The 26,149-nt window shown below is 37.2% G+C and overlaps 1 protein-coding gene across 2 annotated transcripts; it reads left to right on the top strand.

Moving 5' to 3' along the window:
• The first annotated feature begins 21,203 nt into the window (after positions 1 to 21,203).
• Positions 21,204 to 25,853, top strand: LOC25489129 (disease resistance protein RPV1). Of its 2 annotated transcripts, XM_039831234.1 has the most exons (5): positions 21,204 to 22,060; positions 22,614 to 23,730; positions 23,848 to 24,147; positions 24,248 to 24,422; positions 24,510 to 25,853. In XM_039831234.1, exons 1-5 carry the CDS (start codon positions 21,561 to 21,563, stop codon positions 25,637 to 25,639), a joined length of 3,222 nt encoding a protein of 1,073 aa, XP_039687168.1. In that variant the 5' UTR covers positions 21,204 to 21,560; the 3' UTR covers positions 25,640 to 25,853. The 2 variants fall into 2 exon arrangements, with proteins under 2 accessions (XP_039687168.1, XP_013460026.2); XM_013604572.3 differs by having other exon boundaries at positions 21,205 to 22,060; positions 24,248 to 25,853.
• The last annotated feature ends 296 nt before the right edge of the window (positions 25,854 to 26,149 follow it).

Raw genomic sequence — 26,149 nt, 5'->3', positions numbered from 1 at the left:
GACTCATTAATCATTAGTTTGTGATTTAAGAGCACAAGTTATCATTTCCTTTTTATATCTCCTGACTTTTAATTCTGTTTCACGTCTCTTCACTTCATAATATTTCCTCCATCCAAACACATATAAGGTAATAATTTGTGGACTAATTGACCAATACAATTAACTAACATAAAAATTTCATTAAAATAATCAGAGTAATCATCACAAATGGAATGTCACACTTCATAAAAATCATAAATGGAATAATTAACTAATTTTCCTTCAAAGTTCAATCAACATAATATTCAAAAACTTCGCAGCGGAATTTATTTGAACATCTAAAATAGTCTTGGCACGAAGGCCTCATCAAAAGATCTCATAAAAATTCAATTAACAACTTAATCTTGTAAATTCATAAACAATACGTAAGGATTAGAAAAGCATGCAACAAAGTTCTCATCCCGTTACGTATCAGAGCACCTAAAGACACACGTGAGAGATAGTCCACTCACGACAGCAATCTAACAACAACTTAAACTTGATCTCCTGCAAGTTACTCATACGAAGAGCAACATTTCCAAGCAAAAGGGGTGAGATTTCACATTCAATAATAATAAGCATATAATTCATCAAAAGCATTCAACAACTTAAACTTCATCAATTAATAAACATTAAATCTTCTTATAATATTTCATTAATAACTCAATCAACTTCTAATCATTATTAACTTCATATTCATCGCATTATATACATCATAACTTAGCACATAATAATCAAATCATACCATCATAGATCATCACATCATAAATATCATCTTTAACACACAAACATAATCATCATCTCATAATATCATAAACAACATAACATAATCTTCACCTCATAACAATATAAACAACACATCGCATCATCTTATCACAACATGGACAACAACAATTAATAAATATTAATACTCCACATAATTCTTCATTAATAACTCATTGACAAATGACAACTTATCGACAACGACAGTTATTAATTCATTAGTAACTCATTAGTATAAAAAGTAAGTATTTTAATATCGTTTCCACATGGACTAGTGCGATATTATAAGCCATTCAACAATGATTATCATTCTAAGTTAAGGGTTTATAAGATTCTTTGTTATGAAAACTATTTGAACTATTATGCGGTAAATAAAACGAGATTGGACAGAGACATAAAAATACTGGGATTAGACTTCATTGACCAAACGTCGCATATATCTTCATGATCAAACATATAGATTCTAGCTATCGCTCGATATTACCACGTATCATTCGACAACATCATTTATGTCTACATAATGTTTTGAGTTCAAACATATTGTTTAATTGACGATTTCTCAACCTATTAAACAATACAGTAACATTAAGATTTGATACATAATATGATTATCAAAACCAAAAACCATTTCTAGTATTTAGAGTTTAATAGATGTTATCTAACCTAGATTCAAAAAGTAATTTTCAATAACAATTCAAAACTATAAAATCAAAAGCATAGTAAACAAGAATAACATTAAATATCATGAATAGCTAGAATCATATATTGCTTAGATCAATAAGAATATATACTGAGTTTGATCAATTACATCTAATCCCAACAACTTGAGAATAAGCTACTCATTGCCATGGTAACCTTGCATAATCGGAAGAGATGGATAGGAAACATCAAGATGAAGATTTCTCCTTTTGATTCGTATATGTCTCTCTCTAAAAAGTCTATGATAACTTTGCTGGAAATGAGTGAATGGCTTTTATACTACTTCTAGTAAGTGACTTCTTGTCGAGCGATGTGTGGCTCGCCATGGTGAGCGAAGCTTTCTTCACCAGTGGGTTTCTGCCACGTAAACAAGTGGCCTGAAACCGTCTTTGTTCGCCATGGTGAGGGTCAAGCTCGCTGTGGTGAAGCCCAATTTCTATGGATTTTGGACTCTTTGACTTAGCTCGTTGCAAGCTCTCTGTGAGTTTGCCATGGCGAACTAGGTCGCCATGGCCTCGCTTGGTCATGCAAGGGACTTCTGAAAATAGGAGCTCTCTGACTTGCCTCGCCTTGTTCTCGCTTCCTGCTCGCTGTGGCGAGCCTTGTCGCTTCTGCCTCGCCATGTCTTGCTGTGGCAAGCTTTAAAAATCCTGAATTTGGTGCTCTCTGACTTGATTTGCCTCTTGCTTGCTCCAAGCTCGCCCTGACGAGCTTTTCTTTGCATATCTTCTTGATTCATTGCCTTCTAAGTGTGCAGACATGCAATTTCCTACTCAAAAGGTTAGGGTAAGATATAAAGAGCATAAATTGAAAATTGTTCAATATTTTCAAGCTTTTTATGAAGTAACTTGCAAAACAAGTAATCAATGTGTCTGAAATATACATGTTTCTTAACTATTTTCTGACACTTATCACCATCTCAATTCCTTGTGTGTAAAAAATTAAGTATATAAATAATTTGTTGATAAATAATTTATCAAAGCAGGTCTTCATTAATATTTTCTAAATTGGACCAGCCATTGAACATGTGAAGAAGGTTCAAGATTCAACTATATGATATTTGTTTAAAGGTTACTGAATTTGATTGGTAAGAAACAAATAGAAAGAAATGGAACCTGGTGTAACAACTACTTAGTTTAGTATAGGAAATTAGATTCACATTATAAGTGCATCGTTGTTTTTTCTAAATATCCTCTTGTAGCCATATTTTATTCAGCCGGCGTCTTAAACATTTATGCATTTGATCTTACCACGCATACCGACAAACTCATAATACATATTTTTACTCAAAAGGTCACTATCTCTATTGTCATATTTCTTTATATGTTTGTTAAAGAATAATGTCATGTCAGCAAGTTAGTAAGAATGAGAACACACAAACACTTCATAATGCTAAAGAAAACGAAACTTTCCTTGGAGGATAACCACGAAACCCAACCAAGTTCAAATTTGAATAATTTCACTGAATTTTTTGCACTACCTACCGTAGTACAATAGCATTGGCTAGATTCATTATTAATTTACATTGTTAGGTTATTTGTGTCCTATCTATCCCTTATTCTATTTTTTAAAATTATTATTGGCATTTGTTGGAACCGTAGTTTGAATTGGGGGGAATTTGAAAAGTAAACATTAAGTCGTAAGACTTTTTAGAAGTCCCAGATTGAAAAAATTAACAACTAGTAGTATTTATATAATAGAAGTGGAATTACAAGGTTATAGTATTGTATTGGGAATGAATATAAGATCATAATTAATAAAACAATCTTATTTCTGCTCTCAACACTTGCTTTTTATTTTATTTTTAAAAAAGAGAAGATTACACGAAAATTACACCTCTCTGAATATGTTTAATGACACGTTCAGGAGAGTCAATGTCACGTCTGGATTGACAAAATAAAAAAAATGGTTAAACTTCATTTTTCGCCCCCTAAGTTTCAAAATGTTACAATTTTGGCCCCCTATTAAAAAAAATGGCAAAAGTGACCCCCTATGTTTAGGGAAATATGCTCTTTTGACCCCCTAACATAAGGGAAATATGTTTTTTGACCCCTTATCTTTACAAAAAGTTGCGATTATGACCCCTTTTCTGGGACACGTGGCATCTTCTGAGCAATTTTGGGATGAAAGGGGCCAAAATAGCTATTTTTTTTAATAGGGGACTAAAATTGCAACATTATGAAACATAGGGGGCGAAAAGTGCAGTTTAGCAAAAAAAAAAAAAAAAAAGATACCCTAACTTCCTTACAACTAGCAGGCCTCCAAAAGGCCCAAAGCTAGGGAAGTGAAAGCGTGTGAAATCAGCTCCAAATACAACATGCTCTAACGGCCCAACAAAGGCAACAACCTTCTCCACCATGAACCACCAGGCCCGTGAAGTAGAGAGGCTAAAAGTCATAGGAGGGCTACCAAGGCCGTGATCACCAAAAAACATCGATCATGATCACACAAAGTGGTCCCCCTCTTTCGTAGGCCGCACTATGGAAAGCTTCAAACAAGCTATAACATACCTCCATCAACTTAAAGTCTTGGAGGCAACTGTTTGGGACATAGCCAAGGTCTAATCTAGGTTAGAACCCAAGTTCAACTTGATCCAACACATGGCGTTACAGGCCATTAATCTGGACTGTACAGTCCATATTCAATGTTGTGACTATCCAGAGGTCGTTACAAGTGTACCTTGAGGAGAATTGTCAGAGTGAAGGTCTAATAGCCAAAAAATTGTACTTATTGTAGTTGCTACCTTAATCCTCTAGGTTTGGTTTTGATGATGTTTAGTTTGAATCATGTAGTTTTTGTTACATTATCTTAGCTTAGTTTGTAAAACACCCTATAGTCTAAATCTCTCATACCTAGTGTGGCACTCCCTGCTTTGAGTATAATGTATGTTGGGTTAAGTTTTGCAAATTATTTTCACACAAAAACTTGATTTGTGAAGTCTTGATTCAAATAAATTTTGTCCGGCATATTTTGGAATAAAAAATCAGTATGTCCCTCGGGTTTAACTTCATTTTTGAAGCTTTGATTCGAATCAAATTTATCCTTCTTAATTTGATTTCATCATTAGTCTCGAGTTTATTCTCCTTGTGTTTCAAACTTCTTATTCAGATTAAAATTGTTTAAAAAGAAAAAGTATTCGAATCATTTCTACCTTGATTTGAATCAAAATACTTATGATTCGTATCAATCTTCATTTGGAAACCCTTGATTTAAACCTGTTTTTGCTATTGAACCAATCTTCATTGCATCTTAGATTAGGAAATGAACATAAATTTTAGAAAACGAACACTAAAAAAAATAATTTTTTTTAAAATAAACAGGCCAACTTATTTTGAGAAATGAACTATCCAAGTCATCATATACTTGTACCCTGCTCTATTCACACAATTTTTAAATCTGTACTTTCCATCGTACAATTGATTCTCTTTTAACTAAATACTAATGATAATACATACATCTTATCGTTTGTCATAAAAGCAACGAAATTTGTTTGGGTACCATAAAACCGTTTTATTTTTGAAAACGGAAAAGAAGCCGACAGACGTTGTAGTAGTGACAGTTATCTTGGGACATTCATTTCTGATCATGTACTGGTATGCTGGCATGTTCACAACAGACAATATAGTGAAAGTTATGATTTTTGCAACTTATCATTTCAATTTCTACTTCAAGGTCACAAGGAACAATTTCTACTTGATCATGTAGAACTTAACAATGAAAACACATGTTTTAATTTTGTAGCTAGTTCCTTTCATCTTCTCCTTCTTAGTCTTAGAGCCCCAATTACTAGATGCTTCTTCTATTGTTTCGAGTATTAGAGGCTTCATAGAGCCCTAATTCGGTGTAGGGTATGGTTTTATTTAGAAAAATTTGAGCTTCTATAGGCTTGTCCTGAACTTCTGATTGCTTGTAATTCAGACATAATAAATTGGAATGCTACGTATGAGAAGCTCAATGTTAAGCTGGATTATTGCATAATACCAAATCCTCTCATTTAGGAGAACTAAAAATGTTGTATTTTTTTTTGGTTACAAAGCTAAAATAACAAAAAGAAAAGATAAAGGAAAAGTTAAGCTCTTAGGAAATAGGTTCCCATAGCGTCAATTCTAAGCTTGTCAATGAGATCAAGAGGAGGGGTTTGGTGCTCCGTGAGGGCTGCATTTGACGAGGCTCCAAGCTTGGCTAAAAAATCTGCGCATTGGTTTCCTTCTCTAAGAGTGTGAGAGATTTTAAAGTGGTGTGAAGCTATGATATCCTTGATATCTTGGATTATCACCGCGTAGGCATGGAATCTAGAAACTTCTCCTGAAACAAGATTAACTGAGAGTTGAGAATCTGAGAAGCAGACTAACTCCTCAATTCCCATGTTCACCGCCATGCGAAAACCTTCAAGAATTGCGGTCAGTTCAGCTTGGAGAATGCATGTTGATGCCTGAATAAAACCGGAAAACCCCTTTAGAAAAAACCCCGCGTTGTTGCGGATTAAACCTCCATAACCGGCACGTATTGGAGTGCCAAGACAGCTGCCATCTACATTGAGAATGTGGCAATTATAATTTCTGCTATTCCATGAAATCCAGCGATCAGGACCAGCAGTAATGGCAGTGGACTGAAAACTCTTAGTGATTGTTTCTGTTGAGTTATGGATGCTAATGCTCAAACGCGTGAGAGACCAGACCTCGTTATTGAAACACATGTTGTTGCAGTGCAGCCAAATCCACCAAAGAGAAGCCAGAAAGATGATTGAGCGGCTGCTGTCAACATTGCTTTTTATCCAATCTTTTGCGCAGCTGATGGAGAAGAAGTGTGAGTCCGAGAAATTAAGCTTCTGCCAGATGGGTTTCGAAAACTTGCAGTCCCGAATACAGTGCATAAAGGATTCGTCATCTTCCCCGCATCTACTACAAGTTGCGGTCGCAGCCATGTTTCTATGATGAAGCACATAAAGTGTAGGCACCACGTCATGCATAGCCAGCCAAATCAAAAATTTGTACTTCTCCGGAACCTGCAATGTCCAAATCCAAGACCAAGAATTACTGTTGCTGATAATGTTTGGTGATTCCGTGAAGGAGAGAAGCCAAGAGTAACCACTTTTTGTAGAGTAAACACCGTTCTTGTTATGATTCCAAATGAAGACACCTTCAACCGTTGGATTGAAGGTAGCTCGATAATTGTTAACGGCATCAGCTATTGAGTGAGGAAGGGCAGTGTAGAGAGATTCGGTGTGTTGGCCATTGGAGCTTATCACATCCTTAACCGTAAGGTGAATGTCATGAATATCAATAATGGGGACCGAAGAACCAAGGAGACCATGGGGACACCAATTGCTGAACCAAAACGAGGAGGAACCGGAGCCCGGCCTCCAAGAATAGCCATTTTTGAAAATGTCTTTTGCACGAATGATAGCTGCCCATGAAGGTGAATTGTTGCCGGAAGCTTTCGCTTGAAGGACGTTAGGCCCTGTTGTATATTTAGCAGAAAGAAGATTCACCCATAACTTGTTTGTAGATTGGACCATATCCCAAACTAACTTTCCAAGAAGGCAAGTATTAGCGTTTCGAGCTGTTCTAATACCCAAACCACCATACCGTTTTGGAGTGGTAATTTTCTTCCAACTTACCAAATGAACTCCCTTATTACTTGAACCATGCCATATAAAATTGCGAGTTGTTTGATCAATGGAGTCACAAATGTTTTGTGGGAGCCAATTAATTTGCATGTAGTAGTAAGGTATGGAAGATAGTACAGAAGTCGCTAAAGCGAGTCTACCTGTTCTGTTAAGAAGACGATTTTTCCAAGAAGCCAACCGAGTTTGCATTTTTTCAATAATGAATTGGAAATCACTTCTTTTGGGGCGGCCCTTAAGCATGGGGAAACCTAGGTACTTGCCAAGGGAAGTTGTGCTTCGAATGCCAGAAATGGAAGTGAGGTTGTTGATCTTCGCTTGCGGTGTCCCTGAAGAATAGAAGGCTCTAGACTTGGAAATATTAATGTTCAAACCTGATGCCCTGCTAAATCTATTAAACAAATCATTGATGAAATGAAATTGTGAATTTTTTGCCTTAGTGAAGAGAAGCACGTCATCTGCAAAGAGAAGGTGAGAAATCTGGGGTCCTCCATTAGTGATGTGTATAGGTTCCCAACTTCCTTGACTCACAGCGTTATTAATAGCAATAGAAAGCTTTTCCATGCATAGTATGAAAAGATAAGGAGAGAGCGGGTCACCTTGTCTGAGACCATGTGTGGGCTTGAAAGGGGGCATTTTGTTACCGTTCCATAAAATAGAGAATGTGGAGGAGGTGACACAATGTATGATGAGCTTGATGGTGATGTCTGGAAAACCAAATTCCTGAAGGCAAGAATTAAGGAAATCCCATCTGACATTATCGAACGCTTTCTCCAAGTCTAGCTTGAAAGCAACATAACCTTTCTTCCTCTTTGATTTCCTCATGAAGTGAATAATTTCCTGCAAAACAATTGAGTTATCAGAAGTTCCCCTACTAGGCAGAAAACTGCTTTGGCAAGGGCCAATAAGATTACTGAGGATAGGCCTGAGACGATGCACAAGAACTTTAGTGATAATCTTGTAGATTATGTTGCATAGACTAATGGGTCTAAAATCTTTGTAAGTGGTGGGGGAATCGATTTTAGGAATGAGTGCAATGAGAGTGTTTGAAATCTCCGGATCAAAGTAACCTGTATGGAAGGCTATATGGACCATATGGAAGATGTCATCTCCAACTATATGCCAATATTGTTTGAAAAAGATACAATGGAATCCATCCGGGCCAGGAGCTTTGTAGGATTTCATGGAGTTGAGGGCAACAAAAACTTCATCTTTGGTGATAGGCTTGGTGAGAGAATTCTTTTCAATGTCGGTAATGGTTGTTGGAGTGGCTTCTTGGAAGGTGGTGGCGGTTGGTGATTGGTGGCCACAAAAGAAATTTTTGAAGTATTTTTGAGCTTCTTCTTGGAGGATGGTGCTATCGGAAGACCATATGCCATTAGGGAGCTGAAGTCGATGGATTCTATTTCTCTTCCTCCTTATGATAGTTTGAGCATGAAAAAATGAGCTATTTTTGTCGCCAAATTTAACCCATTGTTCTCTGGATTTTTGGTACCATAGCATTTCTTCTTGGAATAGGATGTGATTGTATTCTTGCTGCAATTCTTTTTCAAGGAGAGTGTGTCGATATGAGTCTACTCTTTCTAGATAGCTTTGAACACCCTTGAGCCTATTTTCTACATGTTTCTTCCTTTTGAAAATGTTGCCAAAGACTTCACGATTAAAAATGATGGATTTCTCTTGAATTGAAGTTAAGCAATCGGTAATGTTGTTGTTCTGATGGATCCAAGAATTTTTAACCAATTCCGCATAATCTTTGTGATCTATCCAAGCTGCCTCAAAGCGGAAAGGCCTAGGCCCTCGAGCTAAAGGGAGTCCACCAAAGCGGAGGAGGAGAGGGTTATGGTCGGAGTGGAGTCTGCAGAGAACCTCGACAAAGGCTTCAGGGAAGGAAACACGCCAGTCCACACTTGCTATGCATCTATCAAGTTTTTTGGAGAGGGTGCGAATGCCGTTGTTGTTACGATGCCAAGTGAAATGACCACCCGTTGTTGTGAGGTCAAGCAGGTTGCAATTATTCATAAAATTAGAGAAAAGAGCGGCTCTATTATGATGAAAAATTCCACCTCTTTGTTCGCTAGGGAGAAGAGTTTCATTAAAGTCTCCTATGAGCATCCAGGGGACATCCATAGCTTGGCCGATGGACATGAGGTAGTTCCAAAGGTTGGGACGTTGGGCATGGTTAGGGCTAGCATAGATACATGTGCAGAAAGTGGTCACATTACCACGGCTAATTTTTATTGTTATGGAGTATTGGTTAGAGTCAAGGACGGTGGTGGTGGTGTTGCTTGGGGAATGTTGAAAGAGGCAAATTCCTCCAGAATGACCGTTAGCTTCTATGATGTGTACAGGTGTGTAACCCATATTAGACCAAAAAACTGAAAGTTTAGCAAAAGAAACATGTGTTTCAAGGATGGTTATGAATGTTGGTTGATGCTTTCTGATCAAATCTTTCAAGTGTCTTCTTGAATTATTACTGAGTGCCCCTCTTATGGTCCAAGAGAGGAAAGTAGTATCAAAAAGAGCTTCCATGATAAAAGGAAAGATTGATAGATCAAGAGTGGAAGGGACTAAGTTACCATGTCCTCCTCCAAGAGGTCTTGTTTTTCTGCATTGATTTTCACTTGATCATCACTAGGCCTTGACATAGTAAGACTGGTATCATAGTTTGAAACATTGTTTTTGGTTGGTGATTGGTTATGGTTAAGATCTAAATTTATCTCCGGATGATGGCTGGTGGAAATTTGCATGGTGGAGATCGGTTCAAGTATTTGTTTGGCCTCAGGTGTTTGTTTGTCGTGGTTATTTGTTGAGCTTGGGGAGTTGTTGATGAATGAAATTTCCATGTGTGTGTCGTTCATGTGCGTGGGTCTGTCAGGCTTGGTAGTGCGAGCTTGGCCAATGGTAGGAGCGTCAATGGGGTGGTCGACAGTTTGGTCAAGGTTACTTTCTTCTGAGCGCCGTCTCTTTGATTCATGTTTACTAGTACTAGTGCGTGCAACAACTGTATGTTTAGGGCATGTGGTAAGCTTAGGGTTTTGTGGGCCAAGTTTAATTTTCTGTGTGGAATTTGATAGTACACTGAAACGGTTATTTTTGTTTGTTCCGTTTTTTGCTGAGGTTAAAGGTGAGCTGATTGGGATTTTCTTCTTCCTGGTTACTAGTAACCAATCCCCATGGAGTTCCTTATTCTCCTCATTAATGCTAATTATTTTCCCATTATTAGATTCCAAATTAATAGGAGAAATAAATGAGCTGTTACCGTTTTGGGAATCCTGCATTGAATGCGATTGAATGTGCTTGTCAAGCCTTTCGGAAACTGCAGAGTTGCTGGCGGCGGTAGCATGTAGGGGCGGTGATGGCTGGATGACGGTGGCTGTTTTGGCGGTGCAGTTTCGTCCGAGGTGTCCGTAACATCCGCAGTTTGTGCAAATCAAATGAAGACCTTCATATTGTACCTTATACCAATGACCATTAACCCAAATTTTCCCTACGACTGGGACCGTGAGATCAATTTCGACACACACTCTTGCAAATTTTCCTCTTTCAACTTTCAGTGTGTTTGTGTCGACTTTGATTGGTCTTCCGATCGCAGAAGCCATTGCTAAAAGGAAGCTTTCATCATAGTATACAAGGTTCAGACCTGGGAATCTGACCCATACCACTGTGCGATCTACTTTGGCATTCGGGGAGGCGAATTCTGGCGACCAATGTGAAACAGCAAGGCAATGATAAAAAATGAGCCATGGACCTCATGTTATAACTTTTTCTTTGTCAGCAACCAAATCAAACTTCACCATATAGAAACCGTTATCGTTATCCATGATTTCGAACCCTCCTTGTGGCTTCTAAGTCCTTTGCAGGCGGTCTCGCATAGTATTGTATCCGAGATTCTTTCCTAGAAGCTTCACAACTATTGCATCCTTCCAAGGCGTACATAGTTCTTGAAAAACTGTTGGTTCGATATAGACTTTGGGTAACAGGCGGTTACCATCTTCCAGTTCAATTCGGACAAGTTTCTTCTCAATCATGTCCTCTTTTTCACGAGTTTGGAGCTCTTGGGAAGATCCCAAGAGTTTGTCACGAAAGAAGAGCTTGGGGGTTGGGGGATTATTGATGTCGGGAGGATTTTTGGTGGCTTGAAGGTTGAAATCACTTTGAGCGGAGAAGACAAAATCATAGCTCATTGCACTCATCACTAGAGACAAATAAGTTTACAGCGTCCGTGTCTCATGGGTTTTTTACTAAAAATGTTGTATGGAAGAAAGGTTTTGGGTGATTTTGAAAGGTTTATATGAATTCTTCAAATTTAACTTTTGTTGTTATAATATTCTTAAAATTAAAAGTATATTAATTATAAACATTAATTTCTCATTCACTAAAAACTATTCTTTTAAAAAATGTGAAGAAAAAAAATCTCTTTTTTCCTCATATTTCCCACCCTCAAATCCCTCACATCCCATCCCGTCCAAACTTCATCTCAAAACCTTAGGCGCTGTTGGAATAACTTAAAATTAAAGAAGCGAAATGGGGAATGAAATAGAACAAATATTTTATTCCATTGTTTGGATATTTTATGATGGAATGAAACTAATTTTCCATTCCATTAGGTAGATGCGTATAGTGAGAGCAAGATGAAATAAGAAAGGGTGAAGAGAAAAAATCATGGAAATGAGGGGCTCCTACATGAAATAGGGGAATCAAAAGTAGGGACAAAATTGTAATTGTGTTATTAATGTGTTTCATTTCATTGCATACACCCCACAATGGGAGGAATTGGAAAATTGGTTAAATAGGTGGTATTGGATGTAATGAGTTCCATTACACTCCACTCCATTCTATTCCTTTTTTTTACAAAACCAAACAATAGAATGTGAATCTATCCCACTTCTGTAACACCCCGTTTTCCCAATATAAAAATTTCTCGTAAACCACATAAACAAACGGGATATCACATTTAACATAATCCAAATCAGTTAAATAACAATTTAACCAAATAACTTAAACGTTGCAGCGGAAAATTGTTTCGAAATCCATAAATCACTTTGGCACGTAGGCCCCATCAAATATTTCAACAGTTAAACAACGTCATAAAAATAACATAATTGTCACGTAAGAGAATGAAGCATGCATATTCAAAACCCCATCCCGTTACAAAACAGAGCGACCTAGACGACTCAGTGAGGCAAGGCCACTCACGACAGCAAATTGCACACTAAGCACGATCACCTGCAAGTTACTCATACGAAAAACAACATTTTCAAGCAGAAGGGGTGAGATTTCATAACACAATAATTTAATCAATATAATTCGAAATCATAATTAACATCATAATCAGTCTTAATCAACATTGCATCTTTGATAAACAATTATCACATAATCACAACTTCAATCATCATCAATGACATAAACATCTTTAAAACTCGACAATGCGACAATGCAACTTATACACTTATATGCATGTGGTACCAATCGTCATCATAAGTATTAATATACTTTAATCGTGCGGAGGACAAAGCTCCTAAACGTGTGGAGGACAAAGCTCCTATCATGGTGAGGACAAAGCTCAATGAATGCTAATGCATGGACTCTATCAACAAATCACCTTAATCAACTTATCACTTATACATCCAATAATTTGGAGTTCATCATCAACTTATTCATACTCATGCAACTTAGTTAAATAACAATTGCATCATAGTCAATTCACATCAGGTTTAATAACAAATCATTCTCAACAATTTCTTGATCATTCAACAATAATTCAAGTAAATACAATCAATCCATAATTCACTTCATAATCACTTAACAATTCATAAAAAGCTTCAGAGTTCTCAGTCAATATCTTTAATAGGTCTTATTAGCACCTAAAGTTCCTTTGCTAACCATTCCAAACGACTCAGGTCTCACAATCCTCCAAAGCACTAAGTTTTGGAAGTGCTCGCGAGGCGAGAGCATCAGCTCGCCATGGCGAGTACAAGCCAGAATTCCAACTAAGGTTGTTTCAAGTTCAATCTCGTTCTAAATCATTCTCTAATCAATAGTAGGCACCTAAAGGTACTCAAAAGCATCTAAGGTTCAACTCAAAAGTCAAAAACTCAGAAAACAACTTGCTCTCTGGTCAAGCTCGCTATGGGGTGTAAGGTTGCTCATTGTGGCGAGCTACAACAAGTAACTCGCGAGGCGAGGGGCTTTGGCTCGCGTGGCGAGCGATGAAGTTCATCCCTCGCCTTGGCGAGGATCATGGCTCGGGAGGCGAGCGATGAATGTCGCTACGGGCAGTAGTGCAGTTTTCACCTAAAATCATCCAATCTCTCGGCTCTAAGCCTAATTTCAATTCCAGAATTCATCCTAAACATATTCTAAGGTTATAGGACGGTTTCTACATCAATCTAAACAACTTTTATCGTTTGATCATCAATTTTAGGGATTTGACCTAATTTCAAAACTTTTCTAAATCAATCCTAACTTTGTCAATTAATCATCCGAATTATAACAATTAACATTACTGAAATATTAGTCTCACCCTTACCTTGTATGAAGAAAATCGCAGCACTCCTAGTGATTCTCTCTTCTCTTGGCTTTTTCTCCCTTTTCTCCAAAAACAGTCGTACGTATAATGTTTTTCTAAAACTAGGTCTATCTCTTTTATACATCTTCCTAATATCTTATCTTATCTCACTTTCTCCCCCAAAACTGTCTAAAATCTCAAAACAGCCCTCAACTAAATATTTTTATTTTCTTATCAAATATTATTTTATTTAACAATAAAATAAGTCTCATAATCTTATCAAATCATCAAAACACATCAAATCATCCAAATCAACTTAAATCATCTTAAATCAACAAAACTCACACATATATTATAAAAATATAATATAATCGCCTAAACTCGATTAAATAAATAATTAAATGAAAGTGGGCGTTACAACTCTCCCCCACTTAAAAGATTTTCGTCCTCGAAAATTTACCTCAAGCAAACAACTCTGGATAAGACTCCAGCATCTTACTCTCAAGCTCCCACGTCAAGCTTTCACTAGTCGCTCCAGCCCAAACGACTCTAACAAGGGGTATTTCCTTGCCTCTCAACGTCTTCAGTTTACGATCATCAATCCTCACCGGTAAAGTCTCTACTGTAAGGTTGTCTCTGACTTGCACATCATCACTTTGGGTCACATGAGATGGATCCGGAACATACTTCCGAAGTTGCGACACATGGAAAACATCGTGCAAATTCGGAAGATGCGGTGGTAATCCCACTCGATACGCCACCGTTCCAACTCTTTGCGATATCTGATACGGACCAATAAATCTCGGAGTCAACTTCTTTGACTTCAAAGCACGTCCAACACCAGTCACAGGGGTGACTCTCAAAAACACGTGGTCTCCTTCCTGAAACTCAAGATCCCTCCTGCGCTTAGCATGATAACTCTTTTGTCGACTCTGCGACGCTTTCATTTTCTCTTGACTCATCTTAACTTTCTTAGTAGTTTGCTGAACAATCTCGGGTCCTAAGACCACTCTTTCACCTGACTCAAACCAGCACAACGGAGTTCTGCATCTCCGACCATACAAAGCCTCAAAAGGTCTCATTCCAATACTAGAATGATAACTATTATTGTATGTGAACTCGATCAATGGAAGATGACTATCCCAAGTACCTCCTTGCTCAAGCACAAAAACTCTCAACAAATCCTCTAGCGACTGAATTGTCCTCTCCGACTGACCATCTGTCTGCGGATGATAAGCCGAACTCAATCTCAACTTCGAACCCAAAGCCTCTTGCAAACTCTTCCAAAATCTAGAAGTAAATCTTGGATCTCTATCTGATACAATGCTCGAAGGAACACCATGTAACCTCACAATCTCCTTGATATAAATCTCTGCCAACTAGGCAACAGGAAAACTAATATTAATCGGTAGAAAATGAGCCGACTTCGTCAATCTATCAACGATTACCCAAATTGTGTTGTTCCCTCTAGGAGTATTCGGCAAACTCGTCACAAAATCCATGGATATACTATCCCATTTCCATTCTGGCACATCTAAAGATACCATCATACCAGCAGGTTTCTGATACTTAATCTTCGACTTCTGACAAACTAAACAGGAATACACAAACTGTGCCACATCTCGTTTCAAACCAGACCACCAGAAAATCTTCTTTAAATCGTGATACATCTTCGTAGCTCCCGGATGAATACTCAAGCTACTTCTATGACTCTCTTCAAGAATCATTTTCTTCATCTCTGCATCGTCAGGAATGCAAATCCGACCTCGGAATCTCAACACGCCGTGATCGTCGACTTTAAAGTCACCGTCTTCGATCTGATTACTAGCAACCAACAAATCTACAAACTTGACATCAACTTTCTGTGCCTCTTTAATACTCTTCAGAAATTCACTATCAATCTTCAGCATTCACAGTTTCACTTTCTGAGGGGACCATTCACAAACTAAACTCAAATCTTTGAACTGTTCAAGTAACTCGAACTCTCTAACCATCAAAGCGGACATATGCAATGTCTTCCTGCTCAAAGCATCTGCAACAACATTAGCTTTACCTGGATAATAATTCAAACCAAAGTCATAATCTTTCAACAATTCAAGCCATCTACGCTGCCTCATATTCAATTCCTTCTGATCGAACAAATACTTCAAACTCTTGTGATCGCTAAACACCTCAAACCTCGAACCATACAAGTAATGTCTCCATATCTTCAATACAAAGACCACAACCGCCAACTCTAAATCATGCGTCGGGTAATTCTTCTCATGAATTCTCAACTGTCTTGAAGCATAAGCTACCACTTTACCATCTTGCATAAGTACACCGCCTAAGCCCAACTTAGACGCATCACAATACACCACAAAAAGCTCATCAGACTTTGGCAAAATCAAAACTGGAGCAGTCGTCAAACGTTTCTTCAATTCACTGAAATTGTTCTCACAATGAACATCCCACACAAAAACTTTACCTTTACAAGTCAACTGTGTTAACGGAAGTGCTAACTTGGAAAATCCTTCAATAAACCTTCTGTAGTAACCAGCTAAACCCAAGAAACTTCTAATCTCTGTAACTGACTTAGGAGTCTCCCATTGCGATACCGCTTCAACTTTAGACGGATCCACTGCAATACCATCACCAGAAATAACATGGCCAAGAAAACTTACTTCTTTCAACCAGAATTCACACTTAGACAATTTAGCATAAATTTTCTTCTCTTTCAACACTTGCAAGACAATCTTCAGATGCTCAGCATGTTCTTCTTCAGTCTTGGACTAAATCAAAATGTCGTCGATAAACACAACTACGAACTGATCCAAAAATGCATGGAAGATGCGATTCATATACTCCATAAACACTCCAGGTGCATTGGTCACATCGAAAGGCATAAATTTATATTCATAGTGACCATAACGCGTTCTGAAAGCTAGCTGTCTTCTGCATATCTTCATCTTTCACTTTAATCTGGTGATACCCTGATCTTAAATCAATCTTGCTGAAAACTTTTGCACCCACTAACTGATCCATCAAATCATCAATTCTCGGAAGTGGATACCTATTCTTGATAGTTACCTTGTTCAACTGACGATAGTCAATACACAATCTCATGCTACCATCTTTCTTCTTTACTAGCAAAACTGGCGCTCCCCAAGGTGAAACACTTGGTCTAGCAAATTTCTTTTCAAGCAAATCTTCTAACTGTTTCTTCAACTCAGCTAACTCGGAAGCAGACATACGATAAGGTGCCATCGACACCGGCTTCGTTCCAGGAACAAGATCAATAGAAAACTCGACTTCCCTCTCTGGAGGCACATCAGGAATTTCATCTGGAAAAACTTCCGGAAAGTCGCATGCTACTTGTAGCTTATCAATCACTGCTTGATTCTCATAGATAAAGAAGCCATCAACGAAAACATCAAAATACCATTGCGTTCCATTTGCTTCAGCTGCTTAGTAGATAAGAACTCTACACCACTTTCCTCTTCAGCGGAAGAGAAATACACTGACTTGCTAAAACAATTGATATGAACATGGTTGTACTCTAACCAATTCATACCCAGAATCACATCCATACCGCTCAAAGGTAGACAAACTAAATCCATTTCAAAATCACGACCAAACATAGACAAAAGACATCGCAAACATACGAGAGAAGTAGTCACCGAACCCTTAGCTAGAGTCTCGACAACCATCTCTCCATTCATATCAGACAAATCAAGACCCAAAGCAGAAACACAATCGAAATCAATAAAGCAATGCGTAGCACCAGTATCAATAATAGCAACTAAATGAGTATTATTAATATAGCAAGTACCTCTGATCAAACGATCCTCATTCTTTGTCTGAGTACCAGCCAGAGCAAAAACTCGACCCGTAGTAGGCACCCTCTTAGGCTGCTTGCATTGGGAACCAATATGACCCTCTTCGTTGCAATTGAAGCACACAATATCATTTCGCTTGCAATCAGCTACAATATGACCCTTCTTGTCACACCGGACACATTTCTTGATCTCTTTAGGACAAACATTACTCTTGTGGCCTTTCTCGCCATAGTTGAAACAGACAATCTCCGCAGGAGCATCCTTCTTCTTAGGACGCCTATCATCGACCATTCTCTGTTTGCCCTTATCAGCAGGGGCACTATAAGGCTTAGGGCGACTCTATTGGCCCTTGGTCTTCCGCTCATTCACAACCTTGTCATGAGCCTTAGTATCCTCCTCGTAGATTCTGCAGGTATTCACTAAATCAGGGAAAACTCGGAGCTGTTGGTATCCGATTGCCCTCTTGATGTCGGGCCTCAAACCATTCTCGAACTTGATGCATTTCGAGAACTCAGCAGTCTCAGCAGCATAGTGCGGATAGAACTTTGCCAACTCCACAAATTTGGCAGCATACTCTGTCACAGACATGTTCCCTTGTTTCAGCTCAAGGAACTCGATCTCCTTCTTCCCGCGAACATCTTCCGGAAAGTATCTTCTCAGGAACTCTCTCCTGAACACAGCCCAAGTCACAGCAGCTCCATCTTGCTCAAGGTTAGGTAGCAGACTAACCCACCAATCATCAGCTTCCTCAGCTAGCTGATGAGTACCAAATCGTACTTTCTGGACCTCGGTGCACTGCATCACACGGAAAATCCTTTCAATCTCTTTTAGCCACGTCTGGGCTCCATTGGGGTCATATCTTCCTTTGAAAGTTGGAGGATGATTCCTCATGAAGGTCTCCAACATCCTGGTCTCAGCATTCACACCAGCATTTGCGTTAGGTTGTTGTCCCACAGCATGGGCAACAGCTTGTAGAGCAGCAGCTAACGCAGCATCGTTCCATCTAGCCATTTCTGATATTCTACAACAAATAGCAGCAACAAAAACATAAGATAATAATACAAATATTACTAAGACTCGACAAGACTCTTCTAATTGACCAGACGGACCGACCTGCTCGGATACCAATTGTAACACCCCGTTTTCCCAATATAAATTTTTTTTAAACATTTATCAGAGTAAACCACATAAACAAACGGGATATCACATTTAACATAATCCAAATCAGTTAAATAACAATTTAACCAAATAACTTAAACGTTGCAGCGGAAAATTGTTTCGAAATCCATAAATCACTTTGGCACGTAGGCCCCATCAAATATTTCAACAGTTAAACAACGTCATAAAAATAACATAATTGTCACGTAAGAGAATGAAGCATGCATATTCAAAACCCCATCCCGTTACGTATCAGAGCGACCTAAACGACTCAGTTAGGCAAGGCCACTCACGACAGCAAACTGCACACTAAGCACGATTACCTGCAAGTTACTCATACGAAAAACAACATTTTCAAGCAGAAGGGGTGAGATTTCATAACACAATAATATTAATCAATATAATTCGAAATCATAATTATCATCATAATCAGTCTTAATCAACATTGCATCTTTGATTAACAATTATCACATAATCACAACTTCAATCATCATCAATGACATAAACATCTTTAAAACTAGACAATGCGACAATGCAACTTATACACTTATATGCATGTGGTACCAATCGTCATCATAAGTATTAATATACTTTAATCGTGCGGAGGACAAAGCTCCTAAACGTGTGGAGGACAAAGCTCCTATCATGGTGAGGACAAAGCTCAATGAATGTTAATGCATGGACTCTATCAACAAATCACCTTAATCAACTTATCATTTATACATCCAATAATTTGGAGTTCATCATCAACTTATTCATACTCATGCAACTTAGTTAAATAACAATTGCAGCATAGTCAATTCACATCAGGTTTAATAACAAACCATTCTCAACAATTTCTTGATCATTCAACAATAATTCAAGTAAATACAATCAATCCATAATTCACTTCATAATCACTTAACAATTCATAAAAAGCTTCAGAGTTCTCAGTCAATATCTTTAATAGGTCTTATTAGCACCTAAAGTTCCTTTCCTAACCATTCCAAACGACTCAGGTCTCACAATCCTCCAAAGCACTAATTTCTGGAAGTGCTCGCGAGGCGAGTACAAGCCAGAATTCCAACAAAGGTTGTTTCAGGTTCAATCTCGTTCTAAATCATTCTCTAATCAATAGTAGGCACCTAAAGGTACTCAAAGGCATCTAAGGTTCAACTCAAAAGTCAAAAACTCAGAAAACAACTTGCTCTCTTGTCAAGCTCGCTATGGCGAGTAAGGTTGCTCGCTGTGGCGAGCTACAACAAGTAACTCGCGAGGCGATGGGCTTTGGCTCGCGTGACGAGTGATGAAGTTCATCACTCGCCGTGGCGAGGATCATGGCTCGGGAGGCGAGCGATGAATGTCGCTACGGGCAGTAGTGCAGTTTTCACCTAAAATCATCCAATTTCTCGGCTCTAAGCCTAATTTCAATTCCAGAATTCATCCTAAACGTATTCTAAGGTTATAGGACGGTTTCTACATCAATCTAAACAACTTTTACCGTTTGATCATCAATTTTAGGGATTTGACCTAATTTCAAAACTTTTCTAAATTAATTCTAACTTTGTCAATTAATCATCGGAATTATAACAATTAACATTACTGAATTATTAGTCTCACCCTTAGTGAATTATTAGTCGCAACACTCCTAGTGATTCTCTCTTCTCTTGGCTTTTTCTCCCTTTTCTCCAAAAACAGTCGTACGTACAATGTTTTTCTAAAACTAGGTCTATCTCTTTTATACCTCTTCCTAATATCTTATCTTATCTCACTTTCTCCCCCAAAACTCTCTAAAATCTCAAAACAGCCCTCAACTAAATATTTTTATTTTCTTATCAAATCTTATTTTATTTAACAATAAAATAAGTCTCATAATCTTATCAAATCATCAAAACACATCAAATCATCCAAATCAACTTAAATCATCTTAAATCAACAAAACTCACACATATATTATAAAAATATAATATAATCGCCTAAACTCGATTAAATAAATAATTAAACGAAAGTGGGCGTTACAACTTCATTCTATTCCATTCCACCACTCTCTACCAATCCAAACATAGCTTTAAGGTTGGCCATGGGTGGAGTTGGGGGATGAGGTCCCAAGGGGGCCATCTCAATTCCTTGTTAGGAAAAAAGGATATAAATAAGTTTTTAAATAAATAATTTATCAAAGCAGGTCTTCATTAATATTTTCTAAATTGGACCAACCATTGAACATATGAAGAAGGTTCAAGATTCACCGTTCAACTATATGATATTTGTTTAAAGGTTACTGAATTTGATTGGTAAAAAAACAAATAGAAAGAAATGGAACCTCCTGTAACAACTATTTAGTTTAATAATATAGGAAATATTTAGATTCACACTATATTATGTGCATCATTGTTTGTCTAAATATTCTCTTGTTGCCATATTTTATTCAGCCGGCGTCTTACACATTATGCGTCTGATCTGACCACACATAATGACAAATTCATAATGTCATATTTTTTTGTATGTTTGTTATAAAGAATAATGTGATGGCCATACCTTCTGAAGAAGACCACGACGTACACATTTGATTATTTAAAGAAACTATTCAAAGGAAGAAAGAAAAACTGAAAATAAAACCACGAAACTTCCTTCAAGGATAACCACACTTGTTATTTTATATTTTAATTTTGACCCATTACATCTATATGAAGTGTTTGTGTGTGTTTATCCTTAATTAATTTTCATCCAAAATTGATTCCAGCAGAAGCTAAGCCATACTACTGTTGGGATTTATGACTTTAAAGTCTTCTTGCATGAAGCTGGATTCTGACTTTGTTATGATCTTTTTTCTTCTTAATTTTAATTTAACTACTAGTTTCTCTAATTACAACGAGAATGAGTGTGGTCAAAAGTATCAAGAACACATTTAAACATTACTTTTTTTTATTGTAGCATTGTGATTAGTGGCTTAGTACAGGCACTCGGAATTCATAATCGTCACGAGGAGAAAATGAGCAGTGCTTTTTCCTCTATATCTTCTTCTGATGTGGTCCCTAAGAAAAAATATGAAGTTTTTCTTAGCTTTCGAGGTGAGGATACTCGCAGAAACTTCACTAGCCATCTTTATGACGCTCTGAGCCGAAAGAAAATTAAAATCTTTATAGACAACAATGAGCTTCAAAAAGGAGATGAGATCTCGGCAGCACTCATCAAAGCCATTGAGGAGTCACATGCATCTATTGTCATCTTCTCAGAAAACTATGCTTCCTCAAAATGGTGCTTGAATGAGCTCAAAAAGATTCTTGAATGCAAGAAATATATGGAACAGATTGTGATACCTGTTTTTTACAACATAGATCCATCAAATGTGAGGAAGCAGACCGGGAGTTACAAGCAAGCCTTTGCAAAACATAAGCGAGATTTAAAGCACAATAATGACAAGTTGAAGAAATGGAAAGATTCTCTCACTGAGGCAGCTAATTTGGTTGGTTGGGACTCTCAAAATTATAGGCAAGTAAAATCAATAAACTATTTCCTATCATTTGAATGTTTTGTTTCTAATATAGCACAATTATTTACTTCATAAGTCTTTCATCTCCATATTTGTAGTTGGAAATGAACATAAATTTTAGAAATCGAAGACGAAATATAATTTTAGAAAGTAAACCAGGCCAAATTATTTCGAGAAGTGAACAATGACATTGATGTGCCTGGCCATAGTTGATGACCTTCTGAAAACTATCAAAGTCATCATACACTATCTCACAATTTTTTTTACTTCCATTTGGCTGTTTATATTTGTACCACTAAAATCTTAATAGCAGTAACTTTTATTTTTTTTAGAATTTTCTTTAGGATTTCACTTCCTAGAAAAAATAGACTTTAATTGCACTGTGTGTTTGGTATTTCATTTCCTCGAATCTCATTTTTGCTTCTTTTTTGCTCTACTACGCCACTACCATCATGTTGACTATAAATTTTGTATATATTTCTAATCATATAGATGTTTATTTATTGTATTTAGTAGACATGTTAAACCTTCTTCCCCTCTTTCATATGTTAGGAGTGACTCAGACTTCATTAAAGCCATTGTTGAAGATGTTTTGCGGAAACTGAATCCTAGATACCCATATGACATTAAAGGGCTTGTTGGAATTGAGAAAAATTACGAACAAATTGAATCAATGATGGAAATTGGGTCAAATGATGTTAAAATCATTGGAATATGGGGCATGGGTGGCATAGGAAAGACCACCATTGCTAGGACTTTATGTGGTAAACTTTATTCCCAATTTGAAGTTCTTTGCTTCCACGATGTAATGGATGAATCAAACAAGTATGGAGTCAATGGTCTACACAATAAACTTTTGTCTTCATTGTTAGAGGAAGAAAAAATTCATCCCGATGCATCCTACATTGAATCCTCTTTCTCCGTGAGAAGGATTGCACATAAAAAAGTTCTCATTGTGTTGGATGGCATGGAAACCTTAGAGAAAATAGAAGATCTTATCCAAATAATTGATGGGGTGGGACCGGGTAGTAGGGTCATCATTACAACTAGAGATAAGCACATACTAAGTCAGTTCAGTAATTGTGAAATATATGAGTTTAATGAATTGAACAAACATGATTCTCTTCAACTATTCAGTTTGTTTGCCTTCGGAGAAAAACAGCCTAAAATTGGATATGAAGATCTATCAGAAAGTGTAATTGCCTATTGCAGAGGCAACCCTTTGGCTTTAAAAGTTTTAGGTAAAAATCTCCGTTCAAGAGGCAAAATAGTATGGGAAGATGAATTGAAAAAGCTCGAAAAGATTCCAAATGGGGAAATTAACAATATGTTAAAATTGAGTTATGATAACTTAGATATTTTTCAAAAGGACATATTTCTAGATATTGCATGCTTGTTGAGAGGAGATAATAAAATGGCTGTGATACATTTGTTGGAAGCTTGTGAGTTCTTTGCAGAAAGTGGGATAGAAGTCCTTCTAGATAAAGCTCTCATACAAATAAAATCAAATTGGCTCTCGTTGGCCAAATTGCAAATTGATGGTTTAGATATGCATGATTTGTTACAAGAAATGGGATGGGAGATTGTTAATCAAGAGTCTAAAGAACCTGGAAAACGAAGTCGGTTATGGAGAGCTGAAGAAATATCTGATATATTAAAAGAAAACAAGGTAACTAGAGAATGCAATCATTTCTATACGAAAAAACATGTATGTGATTATAAAATATAACGAGGAAAGTACACATGACAGCCTTTCCTAATTATTAATCTAATTTTTATTTGTCAGGGAACTGAAGTTGTGGAAGGTATAATATTCGATAGTACGGATGTTGGGGATATTTACTTGAAGTCTGATTCCTTTAGAAGGATGACAAACTTAAGATATCTTAATATCTATAATGAATCTGATGGGAGCACAGGCAATGTGTACTTTCCTGACGGTCTTGAGTGGATTTCTGATAAATTGAGGTATCTTCGATGGAAAAGATATTGTCTTGAGTCTTTGCCATCAACTTTTTGTGCTGAAATGCTTGTAGAGCTTTGCATGGCTCAAAGCAAGCTTAAAAAGCTCTGGGATGGAGTTCAGGTACAAATGTTTTTCACAAAATTGCAGCAGAGCTAGGATGTTTAACTAGGTTTTGTTTCTCTTTTAATCAACACTCATGGATGTTTATTTCTTGTTACAGAATCTTGTGAATCTAAGAACACTTTGGCTTGAATCCTCCAAAGATCTGATTGAGATCCCAGACTTATCTAGGGCTACAAATCTTGCTATTGTACTTCTCTCGGAATGTGAAAGCTTGCGTCAACTCCATCCATCCATCTTTTCTCTCCCTCAACTTCAATATCTAGACTTAAGAGGTTGCATAAGTATTGAAAGCCTTAAAACAAACATTCATTCAAAATCTCTTTGTCAACTCTTACTCAATGGTTGTTCATCTCTCACAGAATTTTCAATGACATCGGAGGAAATGACAAAATTATCCTTATGTGACACTTCTATACATGAATTGACTTCATCGATTTGGCATAATACCAAACTTACTGTTCTTGACCTAGCTGGATGTAACAAGCTTACTATTGTTGGGAATAAGTTAACAGATGATCATGGACTGGGGTCTGTTACAGAGCTAGACCTTTCAGGGTGCACAGAAATCAATGCATCAAGTCTGTGGTCCATACTTGATGGTATACAGTCTTTAAAACGGCTAAAATTGAATGAGTGTGTCAACTTAGAGTGTCTCCCAGAGAACATGGGAAAGCATTCATTGCTTGAATGGCTTGAATTGGATGATTGCAGGAAACTTGTGTCTCTGACAGAGCTTCCGCCATCCTTGTTAGATTTTAAAGCCGTTAATTGCACTTATCTGGACACATACACTACACAGCGGTCATTCTTTGACAACATGACACCAAATTTCTTGGAAAATGAAGGTGATATCGATTTTTTCTTTTTCCTGCCAGGAGCACAAGTTCCATTAGACATTGATTTGCAGACAATCGAGGCTTCAATAACTATTCTTCCTATTACTAAATCTGTCTTGCGTGGTTTCATATTTTGCATCCTTTTTTCTGAGGGCTTCACTATTAACCGCCATGTCCTTTATTGTATCATCTTTGAATGTGGAAAAGAAGTCGACAGACGTCGCATTAGTCTCAATTATCTCGGGACATTAATTTCAGATCATGTATTGATGTGTTGGCATGGTTACAACATACAAGAAAGTGGAAGTTATGATTGTAACTTATCATTTCAATTCATACTTCAAGGTCCCAATGAAGAACTGTGGTGGTCAACAGAGGGGATAAAGGGGTGTGGGGTCTTCCCTGTAAGGAAGGTATATATGAGTAGTTGCATTAGTAAGGAAATTGGTAAATTAAAATCCATTGCTCAAGACTCTGATGTGTCTATAGCAATTGGAGGTGAAGGAAGAAGCTCAAACAATGAAAATGAATATGACCAGGAACAACCTTCTTATTCTCACAAAGAAGAGGAACAACCTTCTATTCGTAGACCTCCTATTAAACATGTATATGTTAGACGCAGGCGCAAAGTAATTAGACCCAAGTTTGTGTAATTTCTAGTTAGTAGCGAGTTAGTTACTTTGATTGTAGCACTATATAATTTCCACTTTTCAATCATACCTTCCACGTTAGCTTATTTTATTGAAAGATTTAAATCCTTCAATTGAAGAATTGTTTTAAAACTCTCATGATTCTAGAAAATAATGACCGGCTGTATTTTATTGAGTGTCCAAAGAATTATAATAGTCAGAAACGTTGTCTGTCTCATTCTTTCTCGCACAATACTTCATTGCGATATCCGTTTATGCATTAGACTGTTGATATCGATCTATGATGTTTTTGTAAATTCATGGAGGGGTCAAAGGATGTTGAGATGGGTTTTGAGCAAAGTAAGCATGAGTTTGCAAACAAAATGTGTTGACGTAGTGAAATTCCTTGCTTGGAATGAGAAGCTTCAAGTACAAGGAAGTATTTCTATCTTTTGTCAAGGAAAAATATTTATCCAATTTTTTATGCATAATTGTCTTGTGTTTTTATTTTTTTATTATGTATCAAGGACAAAT

The sequence above is a fragment of the Medicago truncatula genome, chromosome 3, assembly GCF_003473485.1.
Source record: "Medicago truncatula cultivar Jemalong A17 chromosome 3, MtrunA17r5.0-ANR, whole genome shotgun sequence".
Lineage (NCBI taxonomy): Eukaryota > Viridiplantae > Streptophyta > Magnoliopsida > Fabales > Fabaceae > Medicago > Medicago truncatula.
Note: the sequence above shows the minus strand (reverse complement) of the source record. Positions and strands in the feature narration are given on the sequence as shown.